The sequence below is a fragment of the Crocuta crocuta genome, unplaced genomic scaffold, assembly GCF_008692635.1.
Source record: "Crocuta crocuta isolate KB4526 unplaced genomic scaffold, BGI_CrCroc_1.0 scaffold127, whole genome shotgun sequence".
NCBI lineage: Eukaryota > Metazoa > Chordata > Mammalia > Carnivora > Hyaenidae > Crocuta > Crocuta crocuta.
In genome coordinates this window covers 2,892,336-2,913,145 of record NW_027532008.1, presented here as the reverse complement: position 1 = coordinate 2,913,145, position 20,810 = coordinate 2,892,336, and the positions used below count along the sequence as shown (strand labels likewise).

The 20,810-nt window shown below is 51.5% G+C and overlaps 2 protein-coding genes across 2 annotated transcripts in view; one reads left to right on the top strand and one right to left on the bottom strand.

Annotated features, from left to right (window-relative positions):
• Window positions 1–325: 325 nt before the first annotated feature.
• Window positions 326–11,495, top strand: NUDC (nuclear distribution C, dynein complex regulator). The gene is made up of 9 exons (XM_077775612.1): window positions 326–532; window positions 3,050–3,127; window positions 7,886–8,089; window positions 8,168–8,233; window positions 9,014–9,133; window positions 9,210–9,404; window positions 10,531–10,614; window positions 10,709–10,827; window positions 11,227–11,495. The coding sequence occupies exons 1-9, from the start codon at window positions 452–454 to the stop codon at window positions 11,276–11,278; spliced, it is 999 nt and encodes a 332-aa protein (XP_077631738.1). The 5' UTR covers window positions 326–451; the 3' UTR covers window positions 11,279–11,495.
• A 376-nt stretch (window positions 11,496–11,871) lies between these two features.
• Window positions 11,872–20,810, bottom strand: part of KDF1 (keratinocyte differentiation factor 1) — a 9,363-nt gene continuing 424 nt past the window's right edge. The window contains exons 2-4 of the mRNA XM_077775611.1: window positions 14,425–15,498; window positions 13,893–13,967; window positions 11,872–13,351 (exon numbers count right to left, since the gene is read on the bottom strand). Coding sequence (XP_077631737.1) covers window positions 13,269–13,351; window positions 13,893–13,967; window positions 14,425–15,466 — 1,200 coding nt within the window. The 5' untranslated portion in view covers window positions 15,467–15,498 and the 3' untranslated portion in view covers window positions 11,872–13,268. The remainder of the gene's footprint in view (window positions 13,352–13,892; window positions 13,968–14,424; window positions 15,499–20,810) is intronic.

Sequence of the window (20,810 nt, the reverse complement as noted above, 5' to 3'; positions counted from 1 at the left end):
AGTTCCACCGTTCTACAACCTGGGAAGTCCCTCTCTGGGCTGATGCGCAGAGTTTGCCCCTTTTTAACTTCCAACCTCGCCAGATTGTAGTTCAGGATTTTCTGGAAGGCTCCAAAGCTTCTGGTGACCATAGCAACTCACGCCAAACTCCGAGACCCCCCCTGGCTCCGCCCACCGAGTCCTGGATGCGCTCGTCGATTGGCTCAGCATGTTGACCAATGGTCGGTGAAGCGGGATGTTTGCAGCGCGGCCAGTGGTCCCGGGACGGGAGGGAGGCGGGAAGAGAGGGCGAGAAGGCGGGCCTGGGCGGCACGGCGCGTGCGTGTTTCCGGCTCCGCTGCGGAAGGTGGACGACTGAAACCGTTGGGCCCGACGCGACCCGAAAGAGCAGCGAGAGCGCGGGACGCGAGTGCGGACCTGGGAGCTCGGAGCGTGGCTAGAGGCAGGCGCGATGGGCGGAGAGCAGGAGGAGGAGCGGTTCGACGGCATGTTGCTGGCCATGGCGCAGCAGCACGAGGGCGGCGTGCAGGAGGTAACGGCGCGCGCGGCGTCGGCCTGGCCTGGTCCTGAGGCGCTCGCCCACCCGCGCGGTCCTAGCCACGCTCACTCCACTTCTGTCTTCCGGGGCCGACATTCACCCTTGGGCCTCGCGGGTTCCTGGGATCCCACTACGTTCGCACCGCGCCCCAGCTTCCGGTCTAGCCTCCCCGTCTCACTTCTGGGCCCCTTCGTTTCTGCCCCGGGCTCCCGGCCCCGCTCAGTAGTTCGTGTCTTAGCAGCTGCTGCGTCTCCGAACGCGGCCCTGGAAAACCGCAGCGCCCTCCCCTTAACCCCTCCCCCAGTCTCACACTTGCGTCCGGCCTCGTTTCCCCTGTGATGGGCGCCCCCGAAGAGCATTTCTTAGGATGAACCATCCTATATGTTGGGATTTGCCTCTACCAAGACCGGGACCGAGCTGACGAACGGGGATGGAGGTGGAAGTGGGGCGGGGTGATGTTAGCACGTGGTCCTTTTAGGCCGTGGATGCGGAGTAGGAGGCCTGGTTCACAATTTGTTTCCAGCAGCTGCCTTCAGGGGACCTTTCCACGTCTCCAAGCCTCAGTTCCTTTTTTTTTTTTTGAGATAGAACTACAAGCCCTTTATTTTCTGAGTCTTTGTTGGAGAGTGTCTTGAAGTGGAAGTAAAGAATTCTTAATAATCGGGTTTGTTCATTCAGATATTTCTCGAGTGACTGATGTGTTCCTAACACCAGACTGGTCCTGGGTATATAGATGTGAGCAGAAGTCTGTCCTTGTCCTGATGGAGCATAAAAAAAAAACCTTTCCAAAAGCTTGATTCCTGCATAGTGACTGTAAAACAACATACAGTGTATGAACAGTGAGGACCCACGGATTCTGAAGATTGGGTTTTTGGGCCCAAAACGTGGAAAGTTAGAACTAGAAAAGCCTGTCAAGATCAATTCCAGAACTCTCATTCCGTAAAGAAACCAAAGGAACTTGCCCCAGATCATCCAACAGGTTCCTGACTAGACAGGACCAGACTCCTTGGGCCAGTGTGTTTTCCACAGTGCATTGCTGATTCCGTGTCTCACTGGCAACAAGTTTTCTTTGCTCTTTCTGGTCTCATTCTTTTACCCAGGTGCCTGTGGAGACCAAGGACTCCTAAGCCTTTTGAGGTGGAAGAGGGGTACTAATGTGCAGGTGTGAAAAGGTTCCCTTCCTCATCCTCCCGAATTGTTGACACTAAGTTAGATTTGGGGACAAGTTCATTTTTTTTTTAAATGTTTTATTTCTAGGGGAGAGAGAGAGAGACAGTGTGAGCAGGGGAGGGTCAGAGAGAGAGGGAGTCACAGACTGAAACAGGCTCCAGGCTCTGAGCTGGCAGTTAGCACAGAGCCCGACGCGGTGCTCGAACCCACGAACCGCGAGATCATGACCTAAGCGAAAGTCAGACGCTTAACCGACTGAGCCACCCAGGCACCCCTACAGGTTCATTTTGAGTGAATCAAGAAAGTGTCTAGAAGTAGAAATTCAGCCCATGAAGCTGTGAGTGTTTCGAAGTCTGATGCTAGAACTTTGGGGCAAATAAAAGGGCTTGTATGTGCTGATTCTTGGTCACCATTAGATCTTTTCATTCAGCAAAAGCTTTGCTGAGCATAGGTCTGGTGCCAAGCTTTGGTGATGTAGACCGAATAAGCTGTAGTTCATGGTACCCATGTGTGAGGAGTTCACCCCGGCAGAGGTGTCTTGTTCTGTAGGCTCTGTGCTGACAGCTCAGAGCCTGGAGCCTGCTTCGGATTTTGTGTCTCCCGCTCCCTCTGCCCCTCCCCCACTCACACACTGTCTCTTTGTCTCTTTCTCTCTCTCTCTCTCTCTCAAATAAAAAAAAGTCATGGCTTCATATAGGAGGTTTCTTGCTCTGGGCCAGATGCTACTAAGGGCCCTCACCTCCATTATCTCATTGGATCCTCGCAGGGTCCCTAGAAATAGGTCCTGGTGCTGTTTTCTGTTTTAGGGTTAAGAAACTTCCCCCAAGATGACAGAGCTAATAGGTTTCAGTCTGATCTTCAAACCTTTGTTTTTAACCATTTGGATACGCTGGTATACCAGCCAGAGTTAGTTGGTTTTAACTTCTGAAGTGGCTTCATTTACTCCCCTCCTTCCGTCTCTGCCTCAGTAACTAACTCAGCCAGTGCCAGTCTGGATGGACTTTCTACTATCTGGAGAGGAAAGCTGGGCCTTGGTGTTTAAAGCCGTGGATGCACAGGAATGTTCTGTGTCCTTAGGCTGCTTCTAGAGCCACAAGGAACATGATACCCATGTACACGTAGACACGAGAAATGAGAAATGTGCCTTTCAAGCAGTCTAAATAAGGTTAAGTTGGGCTTCGTGGTGGGAGTGACTAAGTTGGGGAGGCTGTCCCCTCGGATGAGAGGCTTGGGGTGAAACAGTCAAGTCCCAAGTTCCCTAGAACTAGAAACCAATTTCTGTGCAGTTAAGGGGCTCCCATTGTTGCATCTTCACAGCTGTGGTCCTTTTCTGTCTTTCAGCTTGTGAATACTTTCTTCAGCTTCCTTCGACGCAAAACAGACTTTTTTATTGGAGGAGAAGAGGGGATGGCAGAGAAGGTGAGTGTTGGGGCCTGCTGTCTCCTGGGAAGCTCTGTTTCTTCAGAAGAAAACTCCTCTAATTGTCTCTTGAAATAATAATAGCCTTCTGCAGAAGTAAAATGCCAAGGGCGAAGAGTCAGGGAAGGGAAGCAAGCTGTCATGTATTGAAGCCCCTCTCCTTGCCAGGTGCTTTATCTACTTCTATTTCCTGTGATCCTTTAGCAGTTTGAGAAGGGCAGGTGTTAATATTCCCATTTTGCAAACGAGGAAATTGGCTCAAGGGGTGTTTGGCACTTTGTCCAAAGTCTTGAGCTAATTTGTGATAGAGCCAGGGTTGGAACCAGAGTCTGTTGTAAAACTGCCTTCTGCCCCTGACCGCACGCTGCTTGATTCCTTTTCCATCAAGGTGGTTTTGTCCAATTACCTAGCTGGTGGTAAGAGTGGGCAAATGTTAGAAATTGAGCATAGAAAACAAATACAGGAAACCTAAAGCCACCCAATCCTAGTCTACCCAGATACGGTGGCCCAGAGGTCATGGATTTGGGAGTTGTGTTTTGTGGTACAGTATCCGAGACCTTGAGCTTCCTTCTGATACCTTAGGTTGTAATTATGTGTTTGAAGAGTGGTAAGTTGTGAAAATGTTACCTCACTGAATAGTGGTTTTTAGGACCTTGATACTTGTTTTCACTTAAAGACACATAGTAACAAGAAAGAGACATTTTACAAACTGTTTCCTGTGCCATCAGGGGTCTGACAGGCTAGAATGTGTTCTACTGTATCTTGATGATCTGAGGCTACTCTGTCGTAGACACACTCACTTGGGAGTGGGAGTCCTGAAATCTCAGCCCAGCTTTGTGGCTTGGTTGATTTCCCACACAGTCTCTGGTCCTTTCAGTCTGTATGTCTGCAAAGTGGAAGAAAGTGGATTTATTGACCTGTAGGACCCCTGCTGGCTCAAAATAGTCTTTCTGTGTTAGCGCCAACACCTCCTGTTCTCTGTGGGCTAGCAGCTCCTGTTTCTATGCCTTACAATAGCATTCATTTATTCATTCAGTGATGTTTATTGAACACGTAATGCTTTGTCTGTGGTAGGTACGATGCCAGACCTTTTGGGGTTACAGAGGTGAATAACAGATATGGTCTTGTTTTCATGGATCTCACAGTGTAGCATGCTGCCCCCACCCCTTAGTAAATGAAGAAGCAGGTGTTCAGGCAGAAGCCCTGGGAGCATTACATGGGGACTGACCTAGGTTGGGGGCTCAAGGAAGACTGAGGAAGTGGTGCTTGAGGTATGAAGGATGACCAAGAGAGAGCTGCAAGAGGGGAGAGCAGTGACTAATATAAAGAAGTGGTGGCTTACAAGTATGGTGGCTGCCGTGTATAGGATGTCTGCTGGCCCCTCCTAGCCCTTGTCGTGCTCCTTGGCTCTTTGTTCGCTTAGATTCAGCTCTTCCCCAGGAGGTTGGTCAGACTCTCAGGCAGGCAGAAACCTGTCCAGTCTTCCCACCTGGTTTCCATTTGTAACACAGCAACTCCTATGTATTGAGTACCTACTGTGTACATCATTTTCAAGTGCACCGGTTAGGAGCATGGCCTCTGGAATCAGGCAGACGTGAGTTGGAATCCCAGTCTCCCTCTCCACTTCCTGCTTGACCACTATGTGGCATTGGGTGAATCACTTTTTCTCTGAGCCTCATTTTTCGTAGCTGTGAGGGTTTCTTAATCCTTACCTCCTAGGGCTGTTGTGCGGATAAAAAGAGGTAATGTAGATGAAGTGACTGGCATTTGAAAATACAAGTTCATGGTCCTTTTTTGAACCTCTTGGGGCTGAAGCAGTCCCACCTCTGGGTACATACCCAAAAGAATTGAAAGCAGGATCTTGAGAGATCTGTACACCTGTGTTCATAGCAGCTCTATGCATGAGGACCAAAAAGTGGCAGCAGTCCAAGCATCTGTTGATGGATGAGTAGTGTCATATATATGTATGATGGATCTAATGGAATATTGTTCAGCTCTTCAAGGGAAGACACACACACAAGAGCACTTCGTGAATGATTTCATTTATATGAAATGCTAGTGCAGGAATATGTTTTCTCCTTGAGATGTTTTGGCGTACCCTCGCCGTGGTAAGGTTAACTATCTCCTACGTCTCAGTGTGTCTTCTTGCCAGGCTGGTGGGAACTACTCTTTACTCCCAGTCACCCAGCCTATTTCAGGGAAAGCCTGTGTTCAGCTATGCCCACTTAAAAGTCTGGGGGCTCGTCGTCTTCCTTTTTTTTTTATTTTTTATTTTTTGGTAAATGTTTGTTTATATTTTGAGAGAGTGCTCGTGCATGTGTGTGCATGCACATGTGTGTGAGCGGTAAAGGGGCAGAGAGAGGGAGAGGGACTCCCAAGCAGGCTCCACATTCAGCACAGAGCCTCTCACAGAGCCTAACCCCATGACTGTGAGATCATGAGCCGAAATCAAGAGTCTGGATGCTCAACCCAGTGAGCCACCCAGGTGCCCCTGGGGCCTGTCTTCTAGAACTAGCCCAGCTGTCCCCATCTTTCCCTCCTGTGCTGGGCTGTGGGTCCCAAAGATGTGTCCAGTTGACAGGTGCTTGACTCTCTGAAGCCTGCTGGTTGACACCGCAGAGTAGGCTACACACCCCCAGGGGTCTCTGCCTGGGGTTGGGCCTGGGTAAAGCTGGTGGGAGGAGATTGGGAGGAGGGGTCAGAGGCTGCTGTGACTGGCCTTGACTGTGCCTGGTGGTTCAGCTCTGCCCTCATCTAACCTCCAGGAACTAGGAAGGAACAGCACGAATGGGATGTAACGTGATTCACTGGAGCTGGGAGAGGGGAGGGCCCTGCTCCCGCCTCCCCTTGGCCACTGGTTGGCAAACGGCTTGAGTTCAAGGTCTTCCCGATTAGGGATTTGGGACCAAGGCCCTATGGTGGAACAGCCTTTACTGGCGTAACGGTCTCATGACCGATTCAGTTGACAGCAGAATGGCCTTCAGGTGACTCCCTTCTCTTTCATACCCTGTTTTGTTAACCCGTTTGGTCAGGGGGATGCTTTTGGTGCACTTTAGCCTTCTAGAGTGTGGAACTACCACAGTGTGGCATAAGGTTGGGAGTTTGGGGGTAGCAGGAGGAATTGACATCAAATGAATGAGAAGCCACGGGGCATTTGGCAGAACCTAGGTCTAGGAGCCCATGGGTGCTTGTGACCCTGAGCCCCACCTATACCTCTCAGCTCTGGCAGACCCCTCGTTCCATCCAGCTCTAGGTCAGAGATGTTTGGAAGATGGTACATTGATCACTGATCGTGTGTTGAGTGCCTGTGAGGCCGCCTCCAGATGTGTGGGCTGACACAGGTGGGTTTCCTGAGTTGGGTATGTTCCTGGGCCTGCTGAAGGTGAAGAAACACTGGAGCCGGTCCTGGAGGATGAGCAGGAGATAGCCAGGTGACCTGGGAGTAGGGACAAGGACATTTTAGGCAAAGAACAGCTTATGCAAGATTGCTTTTAGTGATAACGAAATAGAAGCACAGAGTGATGACCTCAGGGTCACGCAGGTAGAAGGAGTAGTCCAAGAGCTCCAGGCTAGGTGTGACTCTCGGGTCTGCTTGAGAATTGGGCTGAAGCACTTGTTAAAAATATAGGCTGCTGAGCCCCACCCCAGAATGTCTGGTTCAGTAGGTCTGGAGTGGGACTGAGGTTTAGCATTTCTAACAAGTTCTAGGTGATGCTGGTGCTGCGGGTGTGGGGAACCACGTTTTGAGACCTGTTGGTATAAACAGGTGAGCCATCTCTCCCATTGTATTTTTACAGGGGAGAACTTCCCCACCCCTAACTGGCTGACAGTAGATTAGACTCCATCAGGCAAGGGGTTTGGGAAGCTAACACTGTGTATGTGGCTGTGATGTGGCCAGGACCATGCCAGTCTCTTGGTAAGCATTTGTCGTATTCGGTTCTCATGACAGGTGAGAAAACTGGGGCTTAGAACGCGTCAAAATCATTCACTTGTCCAAGGCCACACAGCCAGCTAGTGACAGTGGTAGTAGTATTGTGGTAGCTCTCAGGCAGCAGGGAGGCCAGCTAGCAGGATGTGGGTTGGAAATGTTCTGGGAAAGCACAGTGGGAGAGGAAGGATTTGACATTGATAGCTTGCAGTCTGAGGAGCTGAGGAGTCTAGCCTTCTCCCTCAAGAAAGCTCTCTCTGGCTTCCTGCTAATGTGGCGATTCTGGGTGTGGTGCTGAGTTGCTGCTGTCCTGGAGACAGGTTCACATGGGGAGGAGATTGGTCAGGGAAGCAGGTTGGTGCAGGCCTGCGAGCGCAGGAAGGGCCTCTTGGGCGGAGGCTGGAGTTCTGTTCATAATAGCTCTGCTCTGTAGGGAAGGCCTCTCCAAGCACTTACCACTGGGTCTGCACAGTAACCCTATGAGAGGTAGGGACGCATCCTCACAGGGGAGGAATCTGAAGCTCTTATGGGATAAGTCCTTTGCCAAAAATATAGTAGCGTGTGACAACCTGGGTTAGAACTCAGCCTGTCTGGCGTCACTGTTGTGTTCGTGGTCACTAGACTGTGTGTTTTTTAAGTAACCACTGTTTGTCATGCCAGGTACTTTGCATTTATTCCTTCGAGTTCTGAGATAGGTGTGTACGGTGTCATCCCCGCTGTATAGATGAGGAGTTTGGGTTCTGAGTGTGGTGCCTTGCCCGGGCACCCAGCAGATAGAGGGGGGACGGACCCCAGCCTCAGTGCCTCATCACCTTTTGTCCCTTCCCCAGCTCATCACACAGACCTTCAACCACCACAATCAGCTGGCACAGAAGGCCCGGCGGGAGAAGAGAGCTCGGCAGGAGACTGAGCGGCGGGAGAAGGCCGAGCGGGCAGCCAGGCTGGCCAAGGAGGCCAAGTCAGAGAATTCTGGGCCCCAGATCAAGGAGCTGACAGATGAGGAGGCAGAGAGGCTGCAGCTGGAGATTGACCAGGTAAGCGTGGGCTCCCCGCATCCCCATCAGCACTGACAGCGAGGATGCTCTTGCCAACTGCTGTGCCCTTCACCACAGAAAAAGGATGCAGAGAATCATGAGGCCCAGCTCAAGAATGGCAGTGTTGGCTCCCCAGGGAAGCAGGTGAGTTGGACTGGGGGTGCCTGAGAGTAGTCAGGGGCTTGGAAACTTCCAGGGACTCTCTCGCCTTTCCCTGTGTCTGGAATGCCCCGTCCCTCAGCTTTGGGGGGCCTCCCCACTCCTCAGGATTCCACTCCTAGATATTGAGCCACAGGATTGGGTTTAAAAAAACCCAAAAACCTACTGGCTTTAAAGCCTTGGCGAGAAAGCCTAAGAGCCAGAGTGTGCGGTGCTTGGACAGGTATCGTTTGGGAGGGCTGGGGTCTATGCGCCCAGCCTGGCTGTTTGTGCTGATAAACCTGGGGGTTGTGCCCCCCTGGGACTCCTCTCTCTGACTCAAGTCCAGCTTCCAAACAACCCTTGGGGCATGCATTTTCCGGAGTTTTTGGTCTCACAATAGGGGTCTCAACCCTACAGACACAGAAAAAGAAAACTGATCATTTGGCAACCTGGTTTTATTGTAGAACAACCCTGTTTAGTCACCTTGTGATCTTCTGTTTTGTGCTGGGCTTTCTTTCCAAGTCCCTTGGCTTGAATCCCCAGCTGGGTTCCATCCATCTCTGACTGTCACTGTTCACCAACAGTGTCCTTTGTCATATGGTTTGCTGCTCGTCTCAGAGACCAGATCCATTTTGTACTTCTGGCTCCCAGAGGGCCCTGGGGTGGGCAGGGACCAGGTCTGTTTCATTTTGTGGCCATATGCCCAGTGCCAGCCCTGGGCCTGGCTCAGCGGGGTTCAGTGTGTCTGTCAGGTAAGTAGCTGAGCACCCCACCTGTGAGCAGGAGGTTGAGGAGGACGAGGAAGAGGAGGATGAGAAAGACAAAGGGAAACTGAAGCCCAACCTTGGCAACGGGGCCGACCTGCCCAATTACCGCTGGACCCAGACCTTGTCGGAGCTGGACGTGAGTGGCTGGGGCTCGGGTTAGGAGGTTAGGGAACCAGCCTGGGGCTCCTGCTGACTTCTCCTGCCCCATGCAGCTGGCATTGCCCTTCCGTGTGAACTTCCGGCTGAAGGGGAAGGATGTGGTGGTGGACATCCAGCGGCGGCACCTCCGGGTGGGGCTCAAGGGGCAACCGGCGATCATTGACGGGGAGCTCTACAATGAAGTGAAGGTGGAAGAGAGCTCGTGGCTCATTGAGGACGGCAAGGTGGTGACAGTGCATCTGGAGAAGGTGTGAACGGCCTGGCTTCCTGGTCTGCGTCTTGATGGAGAAAGGAGGGAGGGTGTCTGCTCATTCACTCAGGGACCATGCTGGGGGCCTAGTGGACATATGTAATCTGCACAGGACTTTTAATGTAGGTCTGTCCCGTTTGTTGTTTTAAAAATGGACTTTTGTTTATATTTAAGGGGGAAGGGGAAGAGAGAATGAGTGTGTGAACAGGGGAGGGGCAGAGAGATGGAGACAGAATCTGAAGCAGGATCCAGGCTCTGAGCTGTCAGCACAGACCCCGACATGGGGCTCGAACTCCTGAGCGGTGAGATCATGACCTGAGCCAAAGTCAGTCATTCAACCGACTGAGCCACCCAGGCGCCCCTCTTCCCCTTTTCTTAAAAAATTTGTAATGTTTAGGTCTAAAATTCCCATTTTAGAATCTGGAAAAGGGCAGCTCAGATTTGCCCAGGCTCCTACCTCTAGGTAGGGATGAAGTCACGATTGAGTCTTTGTTACCAAAACATCATCTTTTACATTAGGTTTGTACATGCATTCAATGCAGCAAATACTTGAGTACCTACTGTGTGCCAGACCTGTTTTAAGTGCTGGTGAGAGAGCAATGAACAAAACATAGAAAACTGCCCTCAGAAAGCCTTGCCTCTTTGCTCAAGAGAGATGGGACACAGACACCAGTAAATAAATGTGGGCTCTGCAAAGTGCCATGGGTCAAAGGAAAGCTTCCCAAGGCCTGTCCCAGCCTAGCTATCTCTCACCTCTCCATGCCCTTGCACTAGCTTCTCCCAACTGGCATGTCCTTTCTTGCTTTTTCATCCAGTGTACCATGTGTCCCTCAGGCCGAGCCATGGGGCCACTCTCACTTCTCTCCCTCCACCCTGGATGAATAGCTCCCTCTGCACTTTATTTTTGCCCTGATGACGCTGATTTGTAACTGTCTGCATTTGTTTTCCCCAGCCACTGGGGAGGGCAGAGGTCTTGCCCATCTGTACCCTAAGTCCCGGCACAGGTTTGTGGGTCTCAGGTGCAGGGTGTGGATAGGAGCGAGTTGGGTTTTGGAAGGGTTGGGGGGATTTCTAGGGTACAGAGTGAGCTACCTCCCCATCTCTGGTGGTTCCCCTCCTCGCAGATCAACAAGATGGAGTGGTGGAGCCGCTTGGTATCCACTGATCCTGAGATCAATACCAAGAAGATCAACCCTGAGAACTCCAAGGTGAGCCTTAGCTGCTTGTGTTGGGCCTCAGCCGGGAAGTGAGGGCCTAGGTGGCCCCAGAGCTTCAACTGTCTTTGTTACTGCCTGCCCTCAGCTGTCAGACCTGGACAGTGAGACCCGCAGCATGGTGGAAAAGATGATGTACGACCAGAGGCAGAAGTCTATGGGGCTCCCCACCTCGGATGAGCAGAAGAAGCAGGAGATTCTGAAGAAGTGAGCAATGCAGAGGTGGAGGCTTGGTGGGGGGTGGGTGGGTGTTTGGCATAGGCCTGGGTGACAGCAGTAAGTGGGTTACTGAGCAGGACATAAGGCTTGCCCTGCCCCTTCCAGGATGACCCAACCAGGTTTATGGATTTATAGCCTCAGCTGGCCTACTCTAATCACTTTCTGAGGTCATCTTGAGGGCAAGGCCACTTCAGGGTAGGAAGGGATAACAAAAGCAGTGATTGCCATCTGTAGGAAAACACTGAGGCTCTACTGCTTGCCTGGCTTGGCTGCAGGTTGCTCAGGGTTCTAAAGAAACTAGACCAGACGTGGGAGATCTAGAGAAAGGAGTTAGCTTTTCAGGAGAGGGACAGCCTGTTTTACCTTCTTCCTACTTTTCCTCCCCAGGTTCATGGATCAGCATCCGGAAATGGATTTTTCCAAGGCCAAATTCAACTAGCCCGTATTTGCCTCCCTGAACTGTTGGGGCTGAGCCCCCAGCCATCCACCTTTTCCTGCCCTTCCCTGGGACTTGGGGGCCTCAGGGCTGGGACACATAGGGGACTGGCCCAGGCACACTGGTCCCAGGGCATCATGGCAGAAGGGCTGGGGCCTTGTGGGGGGTGTCTCATCTTTCCCAGTTGGCCTATTGTTACACATTAAAACTATTTACTCCATCTGTCTTGTCTTCCCTCTGGCCTTTCCCTGGGGAAAAGGCCTCATTGCTTGTGCTGGGGGCTTGGCTTCTAGCCCAGATTCTGCCATGGGACCTAGAGCAAGTCCTTACACCTCTCTGGGACTGTTTCTCATTACTTAAAGGGAGAATTAAAACAAGGCTTTTAGTCTGTGTGTGACTGAGCAAAGGTGAGTTTTCTGGATATAGGGACCAGAATATAAGTCAGATTCTTAAAGGGGCCCATGCTCAGAATTTAGGACCCACTGGACTTGATTCCATTTTCATCTCTGAGACAGTTTCTCACTGTGGACATTCTCAATCTTTGAGAGGCCTTGACCTGGATGAGATAGAGGAGCTGAAGGAAAGGGGACAGTTTTGTCACTGGTACTGGGGCCTTATGGTCACAGCCCCCAAGGGGACCATCTCCATCTTGCATGTCTGATAGGGAGCTGGATGAATACAGTTTGTCTGGTTGTCACTTGCCATAAGGTGCCGGTGGGGATAAGAAGGAGGTGCTGTGGGGGTGAGATGGCTCCCCAGTGCCTAACTTGTCTAGTCGGGAATGGGCTGGTGGGCCTTTCTCCTCACTGCTGAGAGAGGACTAACCAGACACTCCTGTGTGTGAGGAGTAGCTAAGTAGGTTCCTTCTGGACCCAGCTCGGCTCTGATGTCCAAACAAGAGGACCCTATTTCTGCCCCAAGCAGGCCAGCTTCCAGGTTGAGAGCCACAGTTACTGGCAATGTGGCCAAGTTCCTTGAACCCTCTGATTGCCAGCCTCCTGGTCCGTGAAAGGACCCCATTCCAGGGATGTTGGGAGGGTCCAGAAGATCCCAGTGGACCACAGTGCTGTCAGAACCAGGGAGAGGTGGAGGGAGCTGAACTGCTAGTCGGAGGCTGGGTGGGGGCTCACCTGTCCATGGGGACTTGGGGAAACTGCAGGGATAGCCAGAAGCAGGCCACCCTGTAGGGAACTGGGGCAGTGGGGGGGCTGAGGGGGGAGGCCTGCCTAGAAGAACCTCTTAACAATGACAGCACTTGTTAGACCTTTCTTAGGTATAGAAACTGCTACTTTATTGGGGAAACCTGACAGGTAGACATTCTTGCTATCATTTTAGCCTTATGACTACCCTGTAACACTGAGGCAGGCTGGGTACTCTGCCATGTCTCTTGCTCAGTGCAGTGGTCAAGCAGATTGAACAGAAAGGACAGTATCTGCTGAGATGACCAGGCCATCTTATGTTACCTTTGTACTTGGAACTGTGGTCGTGTTCGCATCCAGAACACCATCAGCCAAGAACCAATAGAACATAATGTGGAGTGGGCACGGCCCACAGATTTCCAGACAGGCCCTGCCTGCTCCCTAACCCAGTCCATTAAAATAAGCTGCTTTGAGCTGTCACCCTCTCCTTCCCCATCCTGTGGAGGGGGAGGTTGGCATGCTTGGTCATGGGGTATATGTTAAGGGGGTAGAGCTGGGATTCAATCCCAGAAGATTCCTAAGTCTTTGCTTTCTGTGACCGAGGCTGCCTAAAGACCAGGGGCAGGAAGGAGCAGGCCCAGGCAGGGGTCAGGCCAGCAGGGGGTCCAGGGAGATGTGGGCACAGTGGCCCAGTGAAATGCACTTGGTCCAGGAAACAGTCAGCTGAGGCAGAAGGAGCCAAGGTGGCCACTGCTGGTCTCACAGTCCAGCTTCCTCCACAGGGGGTCCTGCTTCCCCTCTTTGTGCGGTGGGCTATATCCCAGAAGGGTTGCAGCCACTGGGCCCAGTTGGGGTTAGCAGTACACCTGGAGCAGCGGTGCCCCTGATGAATCTGTGTCTGTGCCCTGGAAGGATGAGTCGTGGCTGGCTGGGTATCCTGAGAAGGGAAGAGGAAACAGGCTCAGAGAGGGGAAGGAGCCCCTCCAGGCCCCACGGCCAGGGAGAAGCCTGCTGAGAAGGAGCAGAATGGGACCTGAGCCTGGGTCAGTCTGATCCTGGCTGGGTGACCCATTCAGCTTCTTGACATCTCTGAGCCCCAGCCTTGCTGTCTATAAATGGGTACTGACCTCACTCTGGGGGGCTGGTGAAGACCAAGAAAACAGTAGTAGAAAGCACACAGGGTGCATTTTCAGCACCAGCAGATTCCTCCACACCCCCCCCCACCCCCCCTTTACTGTCCTCCCCAGTAATTGGGCATAGATGCAGTGTCTGGACCCTGCTGGTTCCAGGACAGCAAGTGAACCCTTTAAGCCAGCTTGCAGGATTGGGATGGGGTCTGGCTGCTTGGGCTTCTTGTCCCTTTCTGATCCTATGCCCACCCACCCCAGGAGGAAGCTGGGAGGGGAGAATGGAGGGGTACTGCGGGGGGGGGGGACTGTAGGGCAGTCTCCTCTGCACTAATCAGGTCAAGACCAAACCTGGGGCTCCGTAAGGCCTCAGCTTCCTGGCGATGGCATCCGCAGTGGTCTCCTGGGAGATCTGCACTGTGAGTTCTGGGGAGGGAACAGGAGGGGGCAGTGGTCATTATCACATCCTTTTAACCCAACCCCCCACTTCAGCTCCCAGCCAGATGAAGGAGGGGGTCACCTACCCCTCAGCAGGGTCAGAGAAATAATGTTTAACACGAAGACACAGGCTGTGTGTTTGTGCGCGTGCGTGCACACGCGTCTGTGCAGTGGGGGGTGGGTAGGGGTTTGAGTTAGGTCAGGGCAAAGGTCCAAATGCATAATGGGCCCCTGGGTCCTCTTAACCAGGCTAAGCTTGCAAACCACTCTGGCAGGTGGTAGCAGGGGAAAGCAGGAGCCTCGGGACAGAAAAGGGAGGAAAAGGAGAAAGGAGAGCAGTGACTGGCTGAGGGGTGCACCCACAGTGGCCCTAGACCCCAGCACAGCCCTCCCTTGGTCAGAGCCTCCTCCACGCTGCCCCTCAGCCATGTGGAGCCCCACCTACCATCCTGGCTGAGCCCTGAGCCCACCATGGTCTCATGGCCACTGTCAGGGGCGGCAGCAACAGCAGGGGCAGCACCCCGTGTGGAGCGCCCCTCTGTGGTCTGCGGGCGGGTGCGGCTTTTGCGGGTACTGATGCGAATGATACCGCGAACCAGGCGGCCCTCCGCATCCTGCTCATCCAGGTGGTAGTCCTGGGTAATGCTGCTGATAAGGTCCGAGATTTTACTGGTCTTCTCCAGGAACACAGTGTCTGATGTGCACTTGGCCAGCTCGTCGATCTGGTGTACACTGAACAGCTCGGTCAGCTTCTTGAAGATGAGCACATCAATCTCTCGGCTGGACATGGAGCCGCTTCCTATCTCGGGCAGATCCAGGTCCGACTCATGGAAGGAGTAGTACTCTTCAGAGCCACGGGGGCTGCTGGCAAGGGTGCTAGGCAGGCTGTGCCGCATGGGTGGGGGCTCAGCCAGTGGCTCCTTGCAGCAGGAGTCCGCATCCGGGGCTGGGGAGGTGGTGCTGCGGTAGGGATATACAGGGATGCCTTTGAGCTTGACGTCAGGGTAGCTGAAACTGCTACCCATGGTTGACTTGAGCCGTTGGCCATCCCGCTGGCCAGGAGGTGCACGGTCAGGACTGGGGGGCACTCCATTGTGTTCTTTGGACCAGTTGGTGTCAGCAACCCTCTCAGGGGAGTCCCCAGCGGACAAGCAGGGGCTGCAGCCCCGCACGCAGACCCCACAACGCTGGAGGCAATTCCTGCATCGACGGAAGCAGAAGGCAGCCCGGCACCAGTCCCACACCCAGGGCCGCCAGAGCAGGCAACAGGCTGGGGGCTCAGCAGCAGCCTCAGCAGAGCCAGAAATGAAGGTAAGGCTCTCGGGCCCATGGTGGCCAGGATCCTTGGGGTCTGGCCTGCGGGTGCGGTGGCTTGGTGGGGGTTGGGATGGCTCATCAAAAGTCTCCAGGCATAGCTCTGTTGGCTGCTCCCAGGGTCCCAAGCGTGGGGGCCCAGATGATGGGCGGGGGTGTCTGGGGCGGGGCATGGCTCACTGCATGATTTGTTGCAGCCAGGCACCTGTAGAGGAGAGGCCAGGAAGGAGTCAGGATCAAGGGTGCAGTTATGCCCATGAACCCTCAACCTAGTGTCCCTCCCTCCCCAAAGAGGAAGTTCTCTCTCTGGTCTAACCTACACGTCAAAATCTGGGATGTCATGCCCATTGGGATGGCTACTATTGAAAAACCAGAGGATGACAAGCATTGAAGATGTGAGGTGGGAAGGCTTGAAGAATGGTGCAGCTGCTGTGGAAAACGGTATGGGAGTGCCTCCAAAAATCAAGCACAGAATTGTCATATGATCCAGCAATTCCAGTTCTAGGTATACACCCAAAAGGACTGAAAACAGGGACTTAAACAGCTATTTGTATTCCAATGTATACACAGCATTATTTGCAATAGGCCAAAGGTGGAAACAATCCAAATATCCATGGACAGATGAATGAATAAGCAAAGTGCAATGTATACATACAATGGAATATTATTCAGCCCTAAAAAGGAATGAAATTGATACAGGCTACAACAAAGATGAGCTTTGAGCTAAGTGAAATAAACCTGACACAAGGGACAGATATTATCTGGTCCCACTTACGTGAGATATCTATAATAGTCAAATTCTTAGAGACAGAACATAAAATGGTGATTGCCAGGGGCTAGAGGCAGGAGAAAAGGGGAAGTTAGTGTTTAATGGGTAGAGTTCCACTTAGGGAAGATGAAAAAGTTCTGGAAATGGATGATAGTGATGGTTACACAACAATGCAAATGTGTTTAATGCCACAGAATTGTATGATTAAATGGTAAATTTTATGGGAGCCCGGGTGGCTCAGTCAGTTAAGTGTCTGACTTCAGCTCAGGTCATGATCTCGTGGCTTGTGAGTTCAAGCCCTGTGTTGGTCTCTCTGCTGTCAGTGCAGAGCCCGCTTTGGATCCTTTGTACTCCTCTCTCTCTGCCCCTCCTCCATGTGTGTGTATGTGTGCTCTTTCTTTCTCAAAAATAAACATTTTTTTAAAAAAGGTAATTTTTATGTTATGTGTATTTTACCACATAAAAAGAAAAATCTCCTGAGCTCACTTTCTGGGGAATGGTCTCTCCCAGTTTATTCCCACTGTCGGTAAGCCTACCCAGCACAGAGTCTTTGAGGCTACTCAACAAATGCCTTTCCATGTGACCTACTACACAACCTGACCATGACTACCTTCCCCTTCCCCTCTTCGTCAAATCAGACATGGGGATGTAACAGTCCCCATGTCAATATTTCAATCTGGCTCAGATTTGCTCTCATAGCAATATTTAACACGAAGCACTCTTTTGCTTCCTTTGGTTAGACAAGAAAGCCACAAGATATACCCTCTTTCCCTTTCTGACTTGGTTGCTAGCAAGCTCAGAGCAAAAACTTCATTCATTCCACAAACACTGAGTTTGGCCTTATGTTAGGCACTGTAAATCCAAAGATGAATAAACTGCAGACCCTGTTCTTGTGATTCACTCATGGTTTTGTAGGGAAAACAGATGCTTAAAAGATCCTAAGATGAAACATGTAGGACATATGAAGCAATAGTGGTGAATAACTATGCCTCAGGGAGTTAGGGGACATTATGTAGTGATATGTTTGGGAAGGTTCTTGATCATATGTAGAGATTTGCCAAGGAATAACCTGAATTTTCTGCGACATTGATCCTTTATCTTTTTCTCCCCAATTTAATGGCATTGAGGTTGTAGAACTAGTGGTATGTGAGGAATTTGGGACTGAGTATCAGGATATCTGTGTTCTAGTCCCAGTTCTGGCTCTAACAGACAATGTGCTTTGGACAAATAAATGCCACCTCTCTAATCAGGGCCATGATCATTGGTCACCCAGGTACAGTTGAGGCTCCCATTCTGGCCACCTCCTTTCCTTTCTATTTGCCGCAGCCAGGGAGAATTTTAAAAATCTGGAGAAACCTGGCAGACACCACTTTAATCAAATGACCAAAGTTAACATCACCAACAATGGGATGAACTGATGTCATCTGCCTCCTGATACTCTGCACTAACAAGGATATGATATCACTTAAGAAGTATTTCTGTCAAAAAAGCATCATAACCTGAATATAATCATGAGGAAATATTAGAGAAGCCCAACTTAAGGGACATGACAACTAAATGCAATGTGTGATCTTGGATTGGATCCTGGATCAAGAGGAAAAACTGGAAACTGGATAATGTGGATAAGTGGTAAAATTTAAAAGTAGACTGTATATTATTTAATGTTTATTTATTTTTGAGAGAGAGACGGACAGAGACAGAGTTCGAGTTGGAGAGGGTCAGAGAGAGAGGGAGACACAGAATCCAAAGCAGGCTCCAGGCTCTGAGCTGTCAGCACAGGGGCTCGAACTCACAAACTGTGAGATCATGACCTGAGCTGAAGTTGGCTGCTTAACCGACTGAGCCATCCAGGCACTCCTAGACTATATATTATTTAATAGTATTATGCCAATGTTAAATTTCCTGAAGTTGATCACTATGGTTATATAAGATAATGCTCTTAGGAAATATACACTGAGGGGTGTTTGGGTGGCTCAGACGGTTAAGCGACCGACTTTGGCTCAGGTCATGATCTCACAGTTTGTGGGTTCGAGCCCCACGTCAGGCTCTGTGCTGACAACTAGCTCCGAGCCTGGAGCCTGTTTCAGATTCTGTGTCTCCCTCTCTCTCTCTCTGACCCTCCCCTGCTCTCTCTCTCAGAAATAAATAAAACATTTAAAAAATAAAAGGAAATATACACTGAAACATTGAGGGGTAAAGGAGCGTGATGTCTGCAACCTAATCTCCAAAGGTCCCCGAGAAAATCTGAAGGTGCATGTGTCTCAAGAGAGAAAGGCGAGGTGGCTAGGTAAGAGGATACAAGAGTTTTATTTTTGCAATTATTCAGTCCACTCCCCTGGCCCCATTCAGCACTTCTCCAAGGACCCTCCAGATCCCCAAGTCAGATGGGAGCCCACAGCTTTCTGCTGGTTGCTGTCAGCTGGGTCACCTGGAATCCATTGTTTAAAGATAAGCCTATATGATCCCAAGGGACAGGGACTGTGTCTGACTCCTTTCTGCCTCAGTGTCAGAACAGGGTCAGATACAGTAAGTGCTTCAGGGGACTGACACATTCTCTGTGACCTTAGAGTAGAATCAGGACCATGGGGTAGAAAGAAAAAGGACTTCAGCCTCTAGGCTGACCAGAGTAGGGGTGGCAGCCATCTTGGGAAAGGGGGACAAAATCCCCTCTCCCAAGGTGTACAGACAGAAATTGTAATAGGTGACTTGAAAATCCCTCACAACCCAGACAGGCAAGTGGTTAAAAACCTTCACCTTGGTTTGAGCAATGTGGGGGGTGGGGGTATGGATTCATTCAGTCACTCAATTGACAAATATTTAGTGAAGGTCTACTGAATGTCAAACACTGCTCTAAATTTCAGTGGATAAAACAGATAAAATTCCCTAACCTCAGTCAGGAATCTGCATTCTAGTGAATGAGTTAGTTATTCATGGCTTACAGTGTTCTTATGTGCTGTAAATGTATTCAAGCAATTTTGACAACCCTATTTGTTGGTATTATTATTATTACTACTATTATTATTATAATATACTATACACCTAGAGGTCCAGATAGGTTAAAAAAGTTATCCAAGCCACATATCTACTTTTACCCAAGCAGCCTGGCCCAGGGTCTTACCCAATACCTCATCCTCTCTGTTACTTGGGAGGAAAGGGTTAGGTGGCCAGCTGCCAGCTCCACGGACAAGCCTATACCCATGGAGGGACCACATAGGGAGTCCTGAGTCTTCCGGGCTCAGGTCTTGGATGAGGAGGATGGGTGCATCTACACTGTTTCAACCACACTGAGCTCTGAAGTACACAAAAACTTCAAGGGGTTACTGATGGTCGTCTGGGTCACTCCTCTACATCCAAGGCTCTAGGATTTGCTACTATTCATTAAATTCACCCACCAGGGGCACCTGGGTGGCTCAGGTCATGATCTCACGGTTCCATTTCAAGCCCCGCATCCGGCTCTTTGCTGTCAGCATGGAGCCTGCCTCAGATCCTCTGTCCCACCCCCTCCCCTGCCCCCCTGCTCCTTACCTGCTCACACTTGCATACTCTCGCAAAAATAAACACACATTAAAAAATAAATAAAAATTAAAAAATAATAAATTCACCCTACCAAATATTCATTGAGTGCCTGCCATGTACCCAGAACTGTGCTAAATGCTGGGGGAAACAGCAGTGAATGGGCCAGAAACGGGCTCCAGCCCAAGAGGGCTTTCACTTTACCTAACACTCAACAATATCTCCACTTTCAGCAGATCAGGAAGCTGAAGCTCAGAAGTGACTTGCCCAGAGACACCCAGCTGGAAAGGGATGGAACAGGATTTGTATCATGGTCTACCAGACTCTGGAGCCCATGTAGTTTGTTTTGTGCCACATACCTGGAATGTGGGTGAGAGGGAGGTCAGGGGGGAGCAAGACCTAGGGTAAGGACAGTGGCTTGTTTCAGTTTCCCCGCCCCTCTAGGTCCAGGTCCAGAACCCTCCTGACGTCCAACTCGGCCCATTTCCTCCAGGCTCTATCTTCCCCTTGCTGCTTGCCCTCACATCTGAAACCCTAAGAACACCGGTCATCTGGTTTAGTGAGGGGAGGGGCCCCTGCTCCTACTGTGGCCTGGGAGGAGACTCTTGGCCTCTGTTTTCTCATCTTTAATTAGGGGAGAGACGAGTATCTTCCTGGGCCACCGTGAGGTGTACATGTTATTTCGTGCAGGTTTCTTAGCGTTGTGCCTGGCACGTGAGAGGGGCTTGGTCGCTGGGCGCCCCAAGTCCCTGCAGGGCCCCCCCCCCCAAACTGCTCATTGATGCTCTGTCCCTCCCCTCGTCCCGGAGATCACAGATACACACACAGGGGTCTGTCTCTGTACCATCCCCCTCCTCCCAAGGTCCCCAGGACAGGCCCCACCCCCCCGTACCCAGCCTAGTCTTGCACACTCAGCCGAGAAGGGCACCCCAACCCTGCTCGGGAAACAGCCTTCGGCTCCCGCACCCTGCATCCCCGCACCTTCTATTTCCTGCCCCAAAGGCTCAGCCCACGAATCTGGCATCCGGGGGCACGTAGTCCCGAGGCACCGGAGAACCAGTCCCCGCCACTGCCCCTCCGATTCGCACAGCCTCTGCCCCAGCAGTGCCTTCGGGGCGAGCTCCTCGCTCTCCGGCTGCAGGGGCCCTCCGCCCGCGAGCAGCAGCAGCCCCTCTCCCGCCCTGACACCGTTCCTCCGGGTGTGCACGCCCCCCTCCCCCAGGCCGACACTGCCA

Bases quoted from the DNA above. Each gene is read 5' to 3' on its own strand.
- NUDC (XM_077775612.1), top strand. From the start codon at position 452: ATGGGCGGAGAGCAGGAGGAGGAGCGGTTCGACGGCATGTTGCTGGCC. The intron at 9,405-10,530 runs GTGTGAACGGCC...CCCTCCTCGCAG, and splicing joins TGACAGTGCATCTGGAGAAG to ATCAACAAGATGGAGTGGTG. The intron at 10,615-10,708 runs GTGAGCCTTAGC...GCCTGCCCTCAG, and splicing joins TCAACCCTGAGAACTCCAAG to CTGTCAGACCTGGACAGTGA.